We start from the raw sequence: 21,475 nt of genomic DNA on the forward strand, positions 1-21,475 counted from the left end.
ATAAAAAAATGGTAAGAAAGTGAAACAGCCTTATTGCTGATAGGGAGAAAATCTGAATGGTCTGGATGGAAGATCAAACCAGCCACAATAGTTCCTTAAGCCAAAGCCTAATCCAGAGTAAGGCCCTAACTCTCTCAACTCCATGAAGTCTGAGAGAGGTAAGAAGTTTGAAAGTAGCATAGGTTAGTTCATGAGGTTTAAGGAAAGAAGCCGTCTCCATCAGCATAAAATTACAAGGTGAAAAAGCAAATTACCCAGAAGATCTAGCTATGATAACTGATGACAGTGGCTACACTAACTAACAGATTATCAGTGTAGACAAAACAGCCTATTTATATCAGAAGAAGATGCCATCTAGGATTTCCATAGCCAGACAGGAGAAATCAATCCCTGGCTTCCAAACTTTAAGGGACAGGCTGACTCTCTTGTTAGGGGCTAAAGCAGCTAGTGACTTTAAGTTGAAGCCAAAGCTCATTTGCCATTCTGAAAATCCTAGAGCCCTTAAGAATGATGCTAAATTTACTTTGCCTATTCTCTATAGATGAACAACAAAGTCTGGATGACAGCACATCTGCTGACAGCATGGTTTACCAAATATTTTAAGCCTACTGTTGAGACCTACTGCTCAGAAAAAAGATTCCTTTCAAAATACTACTACTCATTGACAATGCATCTTGTCACCAAAGAGCTCCAATGGTGATGTACAAGGAGATTAATGTTGTTATCATGCCTGCTAACACAACATCCATTCTGCAGCCTATGGATCAAAGAGTAATTCTGACTTTGAAGTCTTACTAATTAAGAAATACATTTTAGGAAAAAGAAAAAAAGAAATACATTTTAAGGCCAGGTGTGGTGGCTCATGACTGTAAATCCCAACACTTTGGGAAGCCAAGGTGGGAAGACTGCTTGAGGCCAGGAGTTCAAGACCAGCCTCTACAACATAGCAAGACTCTATGTAAATAAAAAAAAAATTAGCCAGGCATGGTGGTAAACACCTACAGTACTAGATACTTGGAAAGTTGAGGTGGGAGGATCACTTAAGCCCAGCAGTTCAAGGCTGCAATAAGCTAGGATCACACCATGGCATTCCAGTCTAGGCGACATAGGAAGACCCTGTCTCTTAAAAAAAGAAAAAGAAAAAGAAGGAAAAGAAATACATTCTGTAAGGCTACAGCTGCCACAAATAAGTGATTCTTCTGATACATCTGGCTAAATAAAATTGAAAACCTTCTGGAGGCCGGACACTGTGGCTCACACCTGTAATCCCAGTACCTTGGGAGGCTGAGACGGGAGGATCACTTGAGCCCAGGAGTTTGAGACCAACCTTGGCAACACGGTGAAACCTCGACTCCACCAAAAAAAAAAACTACACATGCACAAAAATTGGCCGGGTGTGACAGTACCTATAGTCTCAGCTACTCAGGAGGCTGAGATGGGAGGCTTGAGCCCGCGAGGCAGACATTGCACTGAGCCAAAATTATGCCACAGCACTCCAACCTGAACAACAGAGCTAGACCCTGTCTCAATGAAGAAAGAAAAAGAAGGAAGGAAGGGACGGAAGGAGGGAGGCAGGCAGGTAGGCAGGCAGGCTGGCTGGCTGGCTTATGGAAAGGATTCATCATTCCAGATGCCATTTAAAAATATTCATGATTCATGGGGAGAAGTCAAAATACCAATATTAACAGGAGTTTGGAAGACAGTCAACCATCATGAATGACTTTGAGGGGTTCAACACTTCAGTGAAGGAAGTAACTGTAGATGTGGTGGAAATAGCAAAAGAATTAGAATTAGAAGTGGAGGCTAGGCCAGGTGCAGTGGTTTCACCATGTTGGCCAGGCTGGTCTCGAACTCCTGACCTCAAGTGATCCGTCCGCCTCAGCCTCTCAACGTGCTGGGATTACAGGGGTGAGCCTCCGCACCTGGCCTGTTTCTTATTTCTAAATTAAGGTTAGGTACACATTGTTTTTTAAGACATAATGCTACTACCCACTTAACAGACTACAGTGTAGTGTAAATATAACTTTTATATGCACTAGGAAACAAAAAAATTTGTGTAGCTTACTTTTTGGCAATATTTACTGGCCTAGAATTGAACATGCAATATCACCTATATATGCTTATACACTATGAAGTTCCCTTTCCTAGCCCCATCCTTTACACAGAACAGAAGTGTATTCTCTTCAGAAACTGTCAAAGAAATACCAGACTCATGGTCATTAGGACTTCCGAGAAAGAGGCTGAGAAACAGATCTGAAAACAGAGAATTATGAAAAGGAATAAGAATGAGCTCTTGGAAACTAAAAACATGATAACTGACATAAAAATAGACACTTCACCCCCCCCAGAAATGAAATCTCCTAGAAGTAGAATAGAAAGCTAAGTCAGAAATTAGGAGAGGAAAAAAAAAAAACAAGAAATTTGAAAGATCAATACAGGAGACTCTCCCTGGAGGATCTAAAGTTCTAAAAAGAAGTGATGCAATCTAAGAAATCATGTAAGAAAATCCCCAGAACTAAAATGTGTCCAGATTAAAAGCCCCATCAAATATCAGCAAATGAATTAAAAAACAAAAATAAACAAAATCATGAGGTACATCACTGAAATTTCAGACTGAAGATAAAGAGAAAATTCAAGAAAACCCCCAAAAAGCTTCTTGGGGTCAGTTATGGCTTTTGACTTCTCAGCTGCAATACTGGAATCTCAAGACAATAGGACAATGCCTTCAAATTACTGACTTAAAATGAATCTCAATCTAGAATTGTGTACTTAGCAGACTGCCAACCAAGCCTAAAGATAGAACTAAGACATTTTCAGACTTGCAGTCTCAAAAATTTATCTCCCACCCATTCACTCCTGGATAGGTATGGTCCACTGAAACACAGGAATAATCCAAAGAGGAAGAAGCCATGGAAGCCAGTCAATGGGTAATCTGGCCCCAACAAAAAAAAAAAAACAAAAAAAAAGAAGAAGAAAGAAGAAAGAAGAAGAAAGAAGAAAGAAGAAAGAAGAAGAAGAAACAAAAAGGAAGAAGAAGGAGGGAAGAGGGAGGAAGGAGGAGGAGGAAGAAGAAAAGGAGGAGGAGGAAGGAGGAGGAGGAAGAAGGAAGAGGAAGGAGGGAGGAGGAAGGAGGGAGGAGGAAGGAGGAGGAAGAAGGGAGGAGGGGAAGAAGAAAAGAAGAAGGAGGAGGAAGGAGGAAGAGGAAGGAGGGAGGAGGAAGAAGAAGAAAGAAGGAAGAAGAAAGAAGAAAGAAGAAGAAACAAAAAGGAAGGAGGGAGGAGGGAGGAAGGAGGAGGAGGAAGAAGAAAAGAAGAAGGAGGAAGGAGGAGGAGGAAGGAGGAAGATGAAGGAGGGAGGAGGAAGGAGGAGGAAGAAGGGAGGAGGAGGAAGAAGAAAAGAAGAAGAAAGAGGAAGGAGGAGGAGGAAGGAGGGAGGAGGAAGAAGGGAGGAGGAAGGAGGGAGGAGGAAGAAGGGAGGAGGAAGAAGAAGAAAGAAGGAAGAAGAAAGAAGAAAGAAGAAGAAGAAGAAACAAAAAGGAAGAAGAAGAAGGGAGGAGGGAGGAAGGAGAAGGAGGAAGAAAAGAAGAAGGAGGAAGGAGGAGGAGGAAGGAGGAAGAGGAAGGAGGGAGGAGGAAGGAGGGAGGAGGAAGAAGGGAGGAGGAAGAAGAAGAAAGAAGAAAGAAGAAGGAGAAGAAGAAGGAGAAGGAGAAAGAAGGAGGAGGAGGAGGAGGAGGAGGAGGAGGAGCAGCAGAGGAAGAAGCAGCAGAAGCAGCAGCAGAAGGAGCAGCAGCAGCAGCAACAACAACAAAAGGGCAAAGTAATTCCTAAGACAAAGACAAAGGAAGCCTCCTGACAACACTAGGGAGCATACCTACAGGGCCAGCAGTCCAGACTGGAGCCAGAGAAAGCTGGAAGGTTCCAAAAAAGGACATATCCAGGAGGAAACAATATGAACTGATCAATTATTTGTCAGATAATTTACTAAGAGATAAATTCTTTTTAGAGGTTTTATGGAGTTGTTGAAGGATATAGAAATACTAACGATTTCAAACAAAACAAAACAAACAAAAATTCAGCAATTACCTTCAAGAAAAAGGAAAGAAAACATAAAATACATTTAGCTCATCAGTGAACAGACATTTACAATACAACAATATAGTTAATTTTGATCATTTAACCAAAAATTCTAATATTGAAAGAATGAAGAAGGGTATATATGTATGTATGTGTTAAAGACCTAAATCTTTAATTATCAGGAAATAATGAATAAATCAATAATAAACTATATATTTAATTTGTTTGAAACTATAAAAGAAGGCCGGGTGCACTGGCTCACACCTGTAATTTCAGCACTTTGGGAGGCCAAGAAGGGAGGACTGTTTGAGCCCAGGAGTTCGAGACCAGCCTGGGCAACAAAGTAAGACGCCCATCTTTACAAAAAATAAAAATTAGCTGGGCATGGTAGCTCTTGCCTGTGGTCTCAGCTACTTGGGAGGCTGGGATGCGAAGATCACTTGAGCCCAGAAGATCGAAGCTGCACTGAGCCATGACTATGCCACTGCACTCCAGCCTGGGTGACAAACTGAGACTGTCTCTCAAAAAAATGATAATAATAATTAAAATATTAAAGTAAATACTCAAAAAAACAGCAAAGTAACTGAAAAAGCAGTTTGCCTCTAAGATAAGGACTGGGTTTGAGGCACAGTGGGACAAGGAACTACTATCATAAGTAAATTTCTGCTATAATGCTGTTGGGCAGGGCAAAATTCAACACATAATATTTTGAGTCAGATTTTAACAAGTAGGCTGGGCACGGTGGCTCACACCTGTAATCCCAACACGCTGGTAGGTTGAGGCAGGTGGACTGCTTGAGGTCAGGAGTTCCAAGACCAGCCTGCCCAACATGGTGAAACTCCATCACTACTAAAAATACAAAAATTGGCCGGGTGTGGTGGCAGGCACCTATAATCCCAAGCTACTCAGGAGGCTGAGGCAGGAGAATCACTTGAACCTGGGAGGCAAGGTTGCAGTGAGCCAAGATTGCGACACTGCACTCCAGCGTGGGCAACAGAGACTCTGTATCAAAAACAAAAAAAAATTAACAAGTAATGAGCTTCGCCATCTAGCCAGTCAGGAGTTCCATGACTGGAACTGATAGTGTCACAGCTGGTACGTTAACATGGGGCTTTACTATGTAATCTTTAAAAAATGTTCAGGCATTTCATTAATAAAAATTTAAAATATCAGTCGGTTGCAGTGGCATACACTTGTAGTCCCAGCTACTTCGGAGGCTGAGACAAGAAGATCGCTTGAGCCAGGGGTTCAAGCCCAGCCTGGGCAACAAACTGAGACCCTGTTTCTTCAAAAAGATTTATTTTTTAATATTTAAATTATTCACAAATAATGTCTATTATTTACAAATATGCAGTTTGTATTTTATATTCTAAAGTAACTAGAAATTAATCAAAATTAATACAAAATCCATATTTATGGGAGTCATAACCAATTCCAAAATTTATTCTGGAAACTTACTCTGGAAAATGAGGCCACCCTTGCAATGTTTAAAAAAATCAAAATAAATAAAATCTTTCTTTAAATTGACAAACAATGATGTCAAAGAAAAATCTGCTTAAATTGCTCATTGAATGAATAACTTTAGGCAAGCAACTCAAAACAGAAGCATCTTTGTTAAATGAATTAGAACTTTTTCAGTTCAGTGACTATTTTTATTCATTTGTTCATTCATCAAATATTTATTGAATGCATTCTTTGAGTTGGACACCAGAAGTACAGCACTAAGTTAGACAAAGACTGTGCCCTTACAGAACTTACAATCTAGTGAAGTATTAATATAGATACATAAAAATGCAATTAAAACACAAGCAAATATCTGCCACAATGAAGAAATACACGAAAAACGTGGGTTCTATTGGACCTGTAAAATACATCACATCCGAAGTATTCCAAGTAGTTTGCAAACACAAGAAACAGATTATTCTCAAGAAACATCAAATGGTCCTAATTAGAGCCCACAACTAGAGGACAAACTAAAATGAAGACTGGAAAGGAGAAACTGGGGGATTAGAGTGCTGTAGTTTGAATGTGTCCCCCAAAGTTCACATGTCAGAAACTGAATCCTCAATGCAACAATTCTGAGAGGTGAGACTATTAAGAGGTATTAGGTCATGAGGGCTCTGCCCTCAGGAAGGAATTAAGATCATTATCTCGAAAGTAGGTTTGTTATAAAAGTGAGTTCAGCCCCCTCTTGCTCTCTCCTGCACTCTCTTGCCCATGTAATGCCTTTTTCCACGGGATGATGCAGTAAGACAGTCCTCACCAGCTGCCAGCAAGCACCATGCTCTCGGACTTTCTAGCCTCCAGAACTATGAGCCTAATAAATTTCTTTTCTTTATACATTACTCAGTCTGTGGTATTCTGTTATAACAGCACATACTGAACTAAAGCAGGGGATGTGGGAAGAAATTCTAACATTTGAGTACCTACTATGCCATTTAATCCTCAAAACAACTATCAGAAGGTAGGTATAATAAATACTGGGACTATCTCTTCAGTATCTACTTCCCCCCTCCTTCAACCAGCATTTTGTGGGAGACTGACCTCACTATTAGCTCCAGATGTACTACCACAATCAGAGCAACTCCACTCCCCTTGCCACAGTAACCAAAATAGGTAGTCTATGCCTAAGCCAATCAGGTCATGATGACCATGAATAAGTTCAATGGTGATATAAACAGCACCGAGTTTAGGACTTTTGCCGAAAATCTTGGAGTACAGAGTCTTGTCTCCTAGGTAGAGTGGTATGAGATAACAGAGCAAGAAGCACTGCTTCTAGCATTACCTCATGACAAAAGAGAATGAAGCCTGAGGACTCAGCAATTAAGTGTGAGAACTCCAGTTTGAAAACCAAGTGGTCTGATTTCAGAATTAAGAGATGCAAGCACACACACAGACACCCCGCAGTACAGGGGCATGGATCTGAACTCATCAAGTCGATCACACCAGCTACAACTCTATAAAAGGCTGATAAGCCAAACTGAGGACTTTGAACTTTGTTAAGAACAAAGTCTCTAGAACTTAAACATCTGAGTTCAAATCTTAATTTCGTCACTTAGTAGTCATGTGACATGGGGCAAGCTACTTAATTTCTCTGTGCCTGTTTCCTCATCAATGAAACAGGGATAATCAGACCTCTTTATAAAGCTATTGTGAGATTTAAATGAGTTAATAGGTGTAAAGCACATAAAACAGTGTGCAGCGCAGATCAATCTATTTAAGCAATGAGGAGTCAAGATTTCTGAGTGTTTTGATTAGAATTATGACCTAGGAAAATCAATTCAGAAGAACAGTGTGGGGCCAGGTGCAGCAGCTCACACCTATAATCCCAACACTTTGAGAGGCCAAGGTGGGACCACTGCTTGAGGTGAAGAGTTTGAGGCTGCAGTGAGCTAGGATTGCGCCACTGAACTCCAACTCAAGATTGGGTGACACAGTGAGACCCTATCTCCCTGCTGAGAAAAGAAGCAGTATGTTGTGGAGGGGAAAAGTGGGAAAGCAATAGCAAAGTTTTAAGAAAGGCATCAACGGTTTGTATAAGGTGATGACAGTGGAAAATAAAATCGAACTGAAGCTACTGAAGAATTTGAATCAACAGGACTTAACAAATGAGCAAATGTGGCAATCAAAGACTAGGAGGAATAAACAATGATCTCTGATTTTCAACTTGGTAGACTAAGAATGGTGGTCCCAGAAACAGAAACAAAATCCGGAGAGGGTAGATTAGGACTCCTTTAAAATAAAAGAGGTTATCTTATGTTTTACATGGGAAGTTATTTTAAGCAAGTTTAAAATCAAAAGGATTTAACATAATTATTACGTTAGTAAGAAGTGAGATCCAAGGCTGGGTGCAGTAGCTCACGCCTGTAATCCCAGCACTTTGGGAGCCCAAGAAGGGCGGAGTACCTGAGGTCAGGAGTTCGAGACCAGACTAGCCAACATGGTGAAACTCCCATCTCTACTAAAAATAAAAAAATTAAAATAAATAAATACAAATACAAATACAAAAATTTTCGGGTGTAGTGGCACGTGCCTGTAATCCCAGCTACTTGGGAGGCTGAGGTACAAGAATTGCTTGAACCCGGGAGGCAGAGGTTGCACTAAGCCGGGATTGTGCTACTGCACCTAGATGACACTCTGTCTCAAAAAAAAAAAAAAAAAAAGAAAGTATCCAAGTTTCATAAATGACACTTTAAAGCTGTATTTTTCTCTTTTTTTCAATAAACCTAGTTTAAAAAACAAATCTAATTCCACTACTTAGGGATGAAAAAGCAGATCAAATTAACAACCAAAATTATAGTATTTGCACTTCTTACTGTGAAATTGAACTACCATAATCCAGCAATCTGTCTACTGAATATATATCCAAAAGAAAGAAAATTAGTATGTCGAAAAAAATATCTGCACACTCATATTTACTGCAGCAGTATTTACACTAGCCAAGATATGCAATCAACCTAAGTGTCCATCAACAGATCAACGGATAAAGAAAATGTCGTATATATACATAATGGAATATTATTCAGCCATTAAAAAGAATAAAATTCTGTTATCTGAGGCAATACGGATGAGCCCGGAGGACATGGTGCTAAATGAAATTAGTCAGGCACAGAAAGACAAATACCACATGTCCTCACTCACATGTAGAAACTAAAAAAGTTGATCTCATAGAAGTAGAGTTGAATAGTGGTTACAAGAGGCTCGGAAGTGTATCCAATCAATTAAAAATACATATATTTAAAATAAACTAAGTAAAATAAAAATTCTTTTGGTTATGACAAATTTTTTAAAATCCCATTTAAAAAACAAAACTTCTGAAAAATGATTCTTAAAATTGTTAGTAATATTATGATGCTAGCTTTTAAGAACTTCAGAAGCTCAAAATGTGACATAAAATCAGAACGCTGAAAGTGAAAAAATAACTCAGCACTACAGATTATTTCTCCTATAGAAATAATAAATAGAAAGTTAAGTAGTGGGGCCATTTCCTCACATTTACTCCACATCTATCTCACTTTTCCCCCCAAACATTTATCCTCCCTACCAAAAAACCATCAAGGTCACCAATTACCTCCATCTTGACAAATGGACACTTTTCTGTTTCTCATCTCACAAGACCTGTCAGCAACCAGTATACAAACAATTTATCACTCAATCATTTTTTAAACACTTCCTTGTCTTGGCTTCCCTAACACCACAGATCCCTGGCTTTTCCCTATCTATCTTCTTTGTATATCTTCCTCTCTCAGATTTGTGTATTTTCACACATCCTCAGGGCAAAGCCCTCAGTCCTTTCCCCTTCTCTATCTATACCCTTTTCCTAGATGATCTCATCCATTCTGTAGTTTTAATACTAACCATACACACAAACTTGTATCTCCAATCCCAATCTCTACTGTGAACTCCAGATTGACTTTATTTAACTGTCATCTCTACGTGTCGTATCTCAATTGCAATTAAAACTAGACCAAATATCCAAAACAGAACTTTTGACCCTCTCCCTCTGCCCTTAAAATTGTTACTTCATTTATTCATTCTACAAATATTTCCTCAGCATACGCTCAGGCACTGTGTTGTCCACTGGCACAACAATGTGAACTTGGGGGAGACAGATTATAATAAAATATTAAAAGAGTTATAATGGATATAAAGTGTGTGTTCCAACAGAAAATGGAGAGAAGGTGGCTATTTTTGATAGCGTGTTTAAGAGCAGCCTCTATACCAGCCTGAGCAATATGCCAAAACCCCATGTCTACAAAAAATACAAAATTAGCCAGGCATGATGGCCCACACCTTGTAGTCCCAGCAGCTACTCGGGAGGTTAAGGTGGGGAGATCACTTAAGCCCAGGAGGTGGAGGTTGCAGTGAGCCAAGATCGCACCTTCCCTCCAGCCTGGGCGACAGAGCAAGAACCTGTCTCAAAGAAAAAAGGCATCTACTTAGTTGCTCCAGTCAAAAACCTAGGCATCTATTCCCCACACACAATCCATTAAGCAAATTTACAGAGTTCTGACTACAAAATAAATCTTGACGCTTAACACTGAAGAGAGGGCTCAAATAAGCAAAGAGAGACATGGACAATGACAACTGTGACAGATGTCACAGAAGGACATGGAATAAGCTATGAAACAAAGTTACAGCCAGACCTACTCTAGTCTGGAAGAAATCAGAAAAGGCTTCCTGGAGCAAGGAGTAATTAGAATAAGCCCAGATGTTCAATACAAAAAAGCCAAACAAAAAGGTATAAGGGACTATGTCAAGAATAGGGAGCAGTACAGCTTGGCATATCCCAGAATCAAATAAATCCAAGGTGATAAACTCTTAGAAGGAGTGTAGATTAAGACACAGGCCAGAAGAAAGCAAGAAGTTAACAAAGATTAATGAAGTCATGTCAAAAAGAAACAGAAGTCAACCTAAAAAGGCTTCCATTGGCTAAATATGGGACAATTTGACAGGAGTGGATTAAAACACACTAAAATCCAATAGCTCATGATAATCTTTTAAGATGATAATTACAACAAAAGCCTTCAGTGAACAACTCATTACCAATTACTTTGGAAAATGACAAGGAAATCATCTAACTTTTATGCTCCCTTTTCTGTAGCAAGGAGTAACTAAATAGTTGATAAAAGTTATTCCAGCAAATAAATGCACAAAAAATTAGAGAATCAGGGTATCACCATTTTGCAAAATGTATATTTTGCAAAATAACAAAATAGTGAATTCAGGCAATCATCAACAAAGAATGCTAAAATCATTAGTTAAAGGGGGTATTATGTAATAGAAGAATAAGGCTGATACCACCTGAAACCACTACAAGTGAGGCAACCAGGTATGTAACTTTGATGAGGAGGAAGTACACAACATCTACAAAATAATTTTATTGAAAAAAAAAGGGAACCTAAATATGATAAAATATCTAAATCTAACTTCAAGCTTTCAGGAAAGACAAGAAATAGAGGAGTAAGTTATAGCAAACTTAACAGCAAACCTGAGCATCAGAATTGCCTGGAGGGGGCTTTCTAAACCACATATTGCTGGGAAACCATACAACTGCAAAAGCCAAACACAGAATGTGGGAAATTTCACATTTAAGTGGGGGAGGGCTGTTATAGAATAAAACTTACTTAAGCTGCCTAACTGCAAATGCAATAATATATAGACTCTTAAGATTGATTCAAACAAACTTACCATAAAAAGACATATTGAGATAACAGAAAATTGGAATATGGACTAAGAATGGCTTGTATTAAGGAATTTCTGTTAATTCTATTAACAATAATACTATAGTGGCTTTTTAAAAAATGTCATTTGGACAGGAAAAAAAAAGGCTAGCGAATTGGCAAAAGCCACACTATGCAGAATAGGCAAAAGACTGGGCCCAAACTAAGTGGTTTTTACACAAGACTGATATCATTAACAGTAACAACTACTTCTGGTTCCTGAAAGCCATGTGCTAAGCACCACATTAAGTTCTTTACATGACTTATCTCTGAATCCTTAAAATAAACCTTATGAAGACATTAAATGCTATACATCCTTTTGTCTCATTTTGTCTGCTGTTCATGACCACAATTGGCAGTTTTTTTTTCTTTTTGAGATGGAGTTTCATTCCTGTTACCCAGGCTGGAGTGCAATGGCACGATCTCAGCTCACTGCAACCTCCGCCTTCCAGGTTCAAGCAATTCTCCTGCCTCAGCCTCCTGAGTAGCTGGGATTACAGGCGCCCCACCACCACGCCCAGCTGATTTTTGTATTTTTAGTAGAGACAGGGTTTCACCACATTGGCCAGAGGCTGGTCTCAAACTCCTGACCTTAGGTGATCCACCCGCCTCGGCCTCCCAAAGTGCTGGGATTACAGGCGTGAGCCACTGCGCCCAGTCACAATGGCACTTTTTAAAATGTATGACATATTGAGGGTAGTTTGGAAAAAGGTGGGATCACAGAAAGACCAATTAAAAGGCTGAGTACATTAAGAATCCCTGATACAAAGAATCAGAATAAATGTTCATATATTTGGAATACAGGATGAGCATTTCTAATCCAAAATCATTTTGATCACTGACAAGACACCACAGTGGAAAACTTCACACCTGACTTCATGTGAGGAGTCAAAATGCAGTCGACACTTTGTGCACAAAATAATTAAAAAGTATCGTATAAATTATGTGCTATGTGTACCAGGTATATATTTAGACTTAGGTCCCACCTCTGAAAAAACACATTATGTATACACAAGTATTCAAAAATCTGAAAAATTCCACAATCCAAAACACTTCTAGTCCCAGGCACTTCAGGTAAAGGACACTCAACCTGTGTAACAAAAATCCAGGTATTATTTAACCAAACATTAATTATGTCCTACAAACATTTCACTTCAAAACCAACGTTCCTTGCCAAAGTAGTTTTCAGGAATGTTATTTAAAACAATCTTTTTTTTGAGACAGGATTTCACTCTGTCACCCAGACTAGGGTGCAGTGGCGCAACCATGGCTCATCACTGCAGCCTTAACCTCCCAGGCTAGGCAACCTCCCACCTTAGCATCCTATGTAGCTAGGACTACAGGCACACGCTGCCACACCTGGCTAATTTTTGGTAATTTTTGTAGGGACAGGGGTTTTGCCATGTTGCCCTGGCTGGTCTTGAACTCCTGGGCTCAAGCACTCCTCCCGCCATGGCCTCCCAAAGTGCTGGAATTACAAGTATAAGCCACAACACCCAGCCCAAAACAATAATTTCTATATGTATTACAGTTATTGGGTTTATATTTCTTACTTCTACTGGAAGAAAATGGAGAAAACATAAAGCAGTATCTTCTCCTAGAAAGTGCCTTTTCCCCCAAATTCTTTAAATGGAGAAAACACATTACTGTCTCAATTCTCTAAATGACTGAAAAAATACCCTCCCCATATTTTTCAAATTCATCTCCAGTTCAAGAATCTTAGATAAGCACATAGAACTCTATATGGTAAGAGACCTTAGAGTGAAGACAAGGGAAGTGGGTATTCCCTGGCCATCTCTTCTAATGGGATAACCATAGAAGACAATACAGAAAGGTTCCTAAAGCTTCTTTATCAGAAGTCTCTCCTATTCTAGAGTCTTACTGTGGCTTACAATTACTGGGCTTTGTATACCGGTTACTCTAGGAACCGCCTCTTAGGAACTGAGCTACGGTTAGTTGCCAATGGCTAACTACACCCAAGCCTGATTTAACAACTTAGGGGTTAGGCTGACTACAACAAAACAAAACACCCAAAAAAGGATTCCAACAAGGAAAGCATGGTATACTAGAATGAAAACTAAATGTTAGTCTACTCAAAAACCTGGGTTACATAAAAAGATGCTGAATATGATCTTTGGAAATGCAAACTAAAACCACAAGATACCACTAGAACGGCTATAATCAAAAGAATAAAAAAACTATTAAGACGGTAAATTTCAGCCAGGCATGGTGGCCCACGCCTGTAATTACAGCACTTTGGGAGGGCAAGGTGGGAGGATATTTAGGAGGCTACTCAGGAGGCTGAGGTGGGAGGATCACTTGAGCCCAGGAGGTCAAGGCTGCAATGAGCCTTAATTGTATCACGGCACTCTAGCCTGAGCAACAAGTGAGACCCTATCTCAAAAAAAAAAAAAAAAGTAAATTTTATATGGTTTTTTACAATAAAAATTTTTAATTAAAAATGGTATCAATATTGAAGATATTGTGAAGAAACTGTAATCTTCATGCATTGCTACTGAGAACACAAAATGGTAAAACTATTTTGGAAAAGTTTGACAATTTTTTATGTTAAACACAACACTTAGTATATGACTCTGCAACTTTACTCCTAGGTATCTACCCAAGAGAAATGAAAATATATGTCCACATAAAGACTTATACACAAACATTAACAGCAGCATTATTTATAATAGCCCAAATCTGGGAAAAAAAAACAAACCAAATGTCCTCCAACTAGTGAGTGAATAAACAAATCATGGTATAGCCATACAATGGAATACCATTCAGTGATAAAATTGAATTAACTAGCTGGGTGTGGTAGCTCATCCCTGTAAGGCCAGAACTCTGGGAGGCCAAGGTGAGAGGATCCCTTGAGCCCAGGAGGTTGATGGTGCTTCAGGCGAGGTCGCGCCACCACACTCCAGCCTGTTGACAGAGACCCTGTCTCAAAAAAAGAAAAAAAAAAAAAAAGAGGGAACTAATAAAAGCAACAAACAAGCCAGACACAAGATTATGACAGAAAGTATCAGTGACTGCCCTGGGTGAGGAGGGGTTAGGCTGCAACAGAGCATGAGGGAACTTTTTGGGTAATGGAAGTGTTCTAAAACTTCATAGGGGTGGTGGGTATACAACCGTATACAATGTATGCTTAAAATGTATTATACTTTATTGTGTATAAATTATAGCTCAATGAAATAGTTTTTTAAAAACCCTGGGTTGATTAGATCTGTAAGTTATTAGCTATGTGACATTAACCAGAATGGTTTTTTTTCCTTCAGATATGCCTATTCTGTTTCATCAGTTTTCATTGCTCACAATCACACGTTTTATTTTTAAAGTGAGCAATTCTATAATGTACTGCAGTTATTGGGCTTACAGATAATTCTTACTTCCACTGGCAGAAATATATACTTATCTGCACTGCTACTTGCTCTATCTCGTAAGATTGTTGTGAAACATCAAATAAGATAACTGATGAGAAAGTTCTTTGGTAACTGTAAAATAGTATTACGCAACTATATAGTAGACTTTACATTTTTGAAAAACAGACGTGAAAATGTTTTTTCATAAGAGCTACTTGAGACCCTTGTAAACCTAGGTACCCAAAGTCAATCTTTGCCCAGAAATAGAAAGCAGTTGTCTATTCAAATGCCACCTTTGAAATATCCTATCGAAACCTGTTTCCTACTGTCGCTTGAGTTAGTAGATGGCTCAATGTAGTATTATCTAAGCTGCACTTTCATTTTTCAAAGGAAAAACACTAAAGAAATGTTTAGAGAGAGACAGATGAGCATGACACATTTATTTTTCAGGGGAAAAGAGAGATACGTAGAAAAATGTCTTCAATTCCATATGCATTTACTGAATGTTTCCTGATGAGATCTGCATTAGCAAGAGAGAGTGAATAATTTTAAGAATAGCAAAATTTCTTAAACCAGTGTGGCACAATCATTTCAACTTTGCCTGTTCCAAAATTTGAGATTCTCTCTTTTTTTGTTGTTTCTACTACTGTTGTACAACTGGGCTCTTTGCTATCCTACCAAGTTTGTGTGGTATTTGACATTTAGCCTAGTTATATTTGCAAGTTTCCACACTGCAATACTTACAAAGGCTGTTTGGACATAATCTCCTCAGGTGCAGTTTAACGACTAAATTTCACCTTGAATTCAGGTTTATATCAAATCTTACAATTCTGAAAAGCTACTCTGCCAGCAACAGGTACTACAACGAAAAATCAACAAAGCCTGTAACACCACAAAATGCTCTGCTAACATTTTCAATTTTTAAGACTCCTTTTCAGTAACAGTTCTAAAGAGGAAGAATCTACGGCCAATTCCAAGGCCAGATTTCATTTAATGTTGTCTTGCTTCAGTAGTAACTCTAAACTCAAGTTTCACATTTCTCCTTCGATAACATTAAGGTCGCTCGGTCCGGTTACCGCACACCTCCAATTTCAGCGTCCAAGAAACCTGAAAGAACGGCACCTTGCCTACTTGCTCCTCCAGCCTTCTCTCAACTCAGAAGCTTGGCCAAACGTGCCGCTTTCTCCACAACGCCAACGGAGCTGGAACGCAGCGCCCGGAGGACAACTGGTCACGGGGAGGAGGGGAGAACTTCGCGGCCCGGAGTACGGCGGCTGAGGTCCAATCCAGCCCGCGCCCAACTCTACTCGGTGCCAGGAAGGCGTGTGGACCCGAAGTCTCCGGCCGCGGTGCTAGATCCGGAGGAGCAGAGTCGCGCGTGGCTGGGGTCAGGTAGTAAACAAACCGACGGGAGAAGGGGGAAGGGGCAACGGCGAGGCGGGTGGGGTAAGAGAAGAGGTAGGACCTCGCTCCAACCCTTCAGCGCGAGCCAGCAGCCGGCTCCACCCCACAGAGAACCAGATGCTGGTCTCGGCGCGGCGCTTCCGCTTGGGTCGGAAAACCGAAGGCCCCAACACCCCTGGAGCCCGGAGTCCACAAGGCCATCAGCTCCGCGACCCCCGCCCACAGCGCCCTACCTGAACCCGCAATCTGGATCCCGGGCGTCGCGGCCGGGCGCGCCCAGCCCGGTCCTCTTGCTGAAGAGCTTCTGGAACAGCGTAGGGGCCATGCTCCCCACGGCCAGGCAGGGGTCGCTCCGCTGGGCGCTTGGTAGGCCCCTGCTCCTAGAGCCGCCCCGCCACCCCCATGGGCGCCTCAGTCATATGACAGAAATTAGTCACTTCAAACGGCCACGGCGCGCGGGGCGGGGCGCGAGGCAAGGCCGGCGCTCATTGGCTGGAGGTGGGCCGCATCACGTGGCGGCGCGCGGAGCAGGGGCAAGGCGGGGGCGTGGGGTGGAGCTACCTCCATTAGGCTCACTGGCGTTTCCCGTCACGTGGCAGCTCACGGGGCGGGGCGTGTGCCGAGAGGACAAGACTGGAAGGTGGATAGGGATGTGTAGGGGGAGCAGGCTCAGTCTCGATCCTCCTCCGTGAGGCTGTCGGCTACCATCAGAGGCTGCGCCAGGGTGGCGCGGGGACGATGCCAGGAGCCTTGGAGTGCAGAAGCCTTCGACTCCCCGCACCCACAGAGTTGCGTAGGGAACCATGGGCAACCTATTCTCCCTTGTCAGCCCCTCCTTAGCTTCTGCGGCTTCACACCTCCATTCCGCGCCGGGGAGAGTCTGGCGGCCCCTGGAGCACGGAAGGCGCACGAGCGTACCCGTTGGGCCTCGGCCAAGGCTGGACTTTGAGCCCAGGACCCCAGGCCCGCCCTTAGAAGGCCGCTCCGGCCCGCTAGAGGTCTGGGATCTGGACAGCGCGTGGGCTGGCTCACAGGGACTGGTGGAGGAACCTGCCGGGACCCCTGCCACAGCCATGGCTCCCCGCAAAGACGACCTCGGGCAGGGACTGCGGGCAGAGTTTGTACTAGTGCCTCAAACCCTGACATCCGTAATTAGTCTCGTGGAAGAGCTAGCGATTGGAGGCTCAGGAGTTAGGCTGTTTCCTTGGTAACCAACAAAATCAGGTGAAACCAACGAAGTCAGGAAGCCTAAAGACATGTGTACAGATATCTAAACTTTTACGCTAATTATTTAGATTTTTAATCTATCTTAATGGTTAGGTGTGAAGAAGGGAGGAACTGTGGAATTTTAACCAAGTTACAGGGAAGAAACGCTTTCTAAAAAAAGAAAAACGTTGCTCACATGTGACCTCACAGTCTTATTTAACCCATGGAACCAAAATATACCAGAGTTTGGAGCAAACTAATCTTATAAATTTTCAGCACCCCCATCCATTCACTCACTCCCCCTCCAGGATAACGAAGCTTGTACAATGGGATGCAATCCTCAGAGAAATTTAGGAAATAACTTGTATATGGTTGGAAGGCTGGATAAAAATACTTTGGGCAGGCGTGGTAGCTCACGTCTGTAATCCCAATACTGCAAGGCAGAGGCAGGCAGATCGCTTGAGCTCAGTAGTTCCAGACCACCTTGGTCAACAGTAAGACCCTATCTCTACAAAAAAAATTTTTTAATTAGCCAGGTGTGGCCGGGCGCTGTGGCTCACGCCTGTAATCCCAGCACTTTGGGAGGCCATGGCGAGTGGATCACCTGAGGTCAGGAGTTCCCAACCAGCCTGACCAACATGGTGAAACCCCGTCTCCAAAAAATTAGCCAGTATGGTGGCGCATGCCTGTAATCCCAACTACTTGGGAGGCTGGGGCAGGAGAATTGCTTGAACCCAGTAGGCGGAGGTTGCAGTGAGCCAAGATCGTGCCATTGCACTCCAACCTGGGCAATAAGAGTGAAACACTGTCTCAAAAAAAATACCAAACAAAAATTAGACAGGTGTGGTCACGGCACACACCTGTGGTACCAGCTACTCGGGTGGCTGAGGTAGGAGGGTATCTTGAGTGTGGGAAGTCAACGCTGCAGTGAGTGCCACTTGCACTTCAGCCTGGGCAACAGAGGGGGACCCTATCTCAAAAAACAAAAAAATATTTTTTGAGAATTCATTTAATTAGGTATACAAATCAAATTTTATTTTAAGTGGCTACCAACTCCCACTGATTTGCAGCTAGAGTTTATGCTCTAAATAAGGGTCTGAAGATATTTAGAAAAGAAAATGTAATAGGCAGAATTTATATCTCTTTGAGAATTTGTCAGCAACCAAAATACTGAGTTTCAATGTTCCAAGACTTTTTTAAAGCACTATTTATTTATGACTAAGATACTGACATATTCATTCCACAATAATTTACGTTCTAGGCAGTGGGGATCTAAAGTAAAAAAGAGCTAGATTTCTAGGTGAGGAGACAGTATTTAAAGTTATTTCAGATAGTGACTACTGTTGTGAAGTTGGTAAGAACTAAGCAATGAAATGAGGGTGTCAGCAGAGTCTGAGGAGGTAACATTTGAGGTGCTTAGGTTGAAAATAATTCAGTTTCTCTGTATATTACCCAAGGTCCAGAAGCTACTGGGCAATACAGGATCAAAACAGCAGTACTATTTCATCTAGACATTTCAGGTAATCCTCTGGCATCAAATGCTGAAAGATTTCTAATAGAGTAAAATAAGCTGTGTATATTTTTCTCACAAAACATTTGAATGTAGAATGAAATTTTTGTATTAAAAAAAAAAGTCAATGCAGTTTTAAAAAAATAAACAGAAGCGTAGATCCTATCTGTCAATTAATGGTGCAATCATTTGGGGAAGTTTTGTTTTTACACTAAACTAAATGAGTACAAGTGGAAACAGGCTCAAGTCTGTCTATAAAGGACCAAAGACACTAAGGACTAATGGCTGTCCATGACTGACACAGAAAAGAGTAGTTCCAGGTCCCCTCAGAAGGACCTTTGCAAATACAATAACCTTGTGTGCTTTCATTGTGGGAAAAAATTGCTTCATGGGTAATTATAGATATTAATAGTAAGGGAAAAGAATATAACTCCTTGCATAAGAGACACTTTCAGTATTATCTAACCATGTAATGGTTTTATTTCTATAGTCTTATTTAGTCTTATACTTGAAAGGTACAGAAAAAAATTAGATTTATTTCCAATCATTCATCACATTTCTCCTACATTGCAGTGTAATACTAAAGTCACAGAATCAGAGAGTGCTGAAATGATACAAGTTTGTAATAAAAGAGGACACAACTATACATAATTATTCAGATTAAATTTTAAATATTTCAATTTTAGTATCAGTGAATATTATCTTTTATTTTTCCTTTTACTTAGTACTACGTCCTATCACAGAGAAGCTGAGGTGTCTTACAGGCAGCCTTTGTAAGTTTAACAAGTCAGCAAAGAGGAAATGTGAGAAAGAAAATAATTATCTACTCATTCATGCTATGTTATATCAATGTGGAACTACTGGGTTACAAAGATTAGACATAAAGCCTACACTCTCATTCAAGGGTAGAAGATTCAGTCTCCTCAAAACTCCAACAGTCTATGGATTTCTGTCCACCTGCTTCAAATATTCCCCTCCTGATAGCATAAAAGACAGGCATTCTTTACGATAGGCATTTGCTGGTTACTACATATAGGAAAAGGTGGCAATAAAACTAAAATCTTCGTCAACCACCATGTTAATAAGAATAGTCTCAATTATGCTGAATTATCATGAAACAAATTATAATTTCATTGATAACATCTCAGAACAAGACATTCAAAATCAAGATGATGAAGTAGACCTGCCTGAAAAACATTTAGATAGATAGGCTCAAGATACCCCGCTTTTAAAAACTCTTAAACCAGCTGACCATTTATTGCTATATAATAAGGAAATGGCAGCATTCTGAAGCACCAGAAAACATAAACAGTGATTTATTCAACAAACATTTCTTGAGTCCCTCCAACATCTCAGACTCTACTCTAGGCACCGGGAATATGGTATTGAACAAGAGAGTCCTTATTCTTAGAAATTTTGTTTTTTGTGGGAAGAGACAAAATAAACAAGATGTTTGCAAGTTGTGCTAGGAGCCATGAAAGAAAGCATGGATAGCAAGCAACTGATGGAGACCAAATTTAGATAGGGTGGTCAGGGAAGGCCTATCCAAAGATGTGTGATTTTAGCGAAGATGTGAAGAATGAAAAGGAACCAGCCATAGGAAGAAGGTGGTGAAGAATATTCTGGCAAACAGAAGAAAAAGTACAAAGGCTCTAAGAGAGAAATGGTTTTGGCCTGTTTGAAGAGGAGAAAGGAGGTCAGAAGAACTAAAATATACTCTGAGAATGGGAGATGGTTTGAAATGGTTAGAAAGGTATGAGGGGCCAGATTACGTAGGACCTTGTAAATTATGGAAAGGAGGTTAGACTGAGTGTGATGGGAGCTATCAGAGGAGTTTGAAACAGGAGAGGGACATGACACAATTTATGATTCTACTATGGCTGTTCTGTGGAGAAGGAATTTTAAAAGAGGAAGAATGGAACCAGAGAAATGAAATGCGTGACTACCTGTATTTTAGGAGAGAATTGATGGTGGCGAGCAAGTTATTTTGGAGATACACACTTCTGTTAGGAATGAAGAAAAGAAAAATATGACTCCTAGGTTTCTGCTGTGAGCAACTAAGTGGAAGTTATTTCCTGATTAAAAGACCAGGGAACACATGGATTTTAAGAGGAAAACCAAACATGTTAAGTTTGGATGTATTAAGTTTGAATTGCCTATTAGACATCCACGTGGAGATATTGAGTAGAATATATGGGAAGAAGCTAGGATTAGTGAGAGAAATTTGGGAGGTGTCAGCTTCTAGACAGAATTTATATTTATGTATATATGCATGTATGTATGTTTGAGAAAGAGTCTCACTCTGTCTCCCAGGCTGGAGTACAGTGGCATGATCTCAGCTCACTGCAAGCTCTGCCTCCCAGAACTCCCAGGTTCATGCCATTCTCCTGCCTCAGCCTCACAAGTAGCTGGGACTACAGGTGCCTGCCACCACACGTGGCTAATTTTGTTTTGTTTTGTTTGTATTTTTAGTAAAGACGGGGTTTCACTGTGTTAGCCAGGATGGTCTCCATCTCCTGACCTTGTGATCTGCCCGCCTCAGCCTCCCAAAGTGCTGGGATTACAGGCGTGAGCCACCATGCCCTGTTGCAGGAAGTCCAGGATGCTGAACAGAGGGACCGGCTGAAACCATAGCAGAAGAACATAATTCTGAAGATTTCATGGACATTTATTAGTTCCCCAAATTAATACTTTTAT

General features: G+C 40.9%; 1 protein-coding gene across 3 annotated transcripts in view; it reads right to left on the minus strand.

The window, feature by feature from the left end:
* The window catches only part of FNIP1 (folliculin interacting protein 1), a 159,081-nt gene extending 142,509 nt beyond the window's left edge, over positions 1–16,572 (minus strand). For 2 of the 3 annotated variants that reach the window (XM_025387404.1, XM_025387402.1), the window contains exon 1: positions 16,296–16,572. In XM_025387404.1, coding sequence (XP_025243189.1) covers positions 16,296–16,387 — 92 coding nt within the window. In that variant the 5' untranslated portion in view covers positions 16,388–16,572. The remainder of the gene's footprint in view (positions 1–16,295) is intronic. The other variant, XM_025387405.1, reaches the window with a different exon arrangement.
* Positions 16,573–21,475: the final 4,903 nt, after the last annotated feature.

Source organism: Theropithecus gelada, chromosome 6 (genome assembly GCF_003255815.1).
Source record: "Theropithecus gelada isolate Dixy chromosome 6, Tgel_1.0, whole genome shotgun sequence".
Taxonomy (NCBI): Eukaryota; Metazoa; Chordata; class Mammalia; order Primates; family Cercopithecidae; genus Theropithecus; species Theropithecus gelada.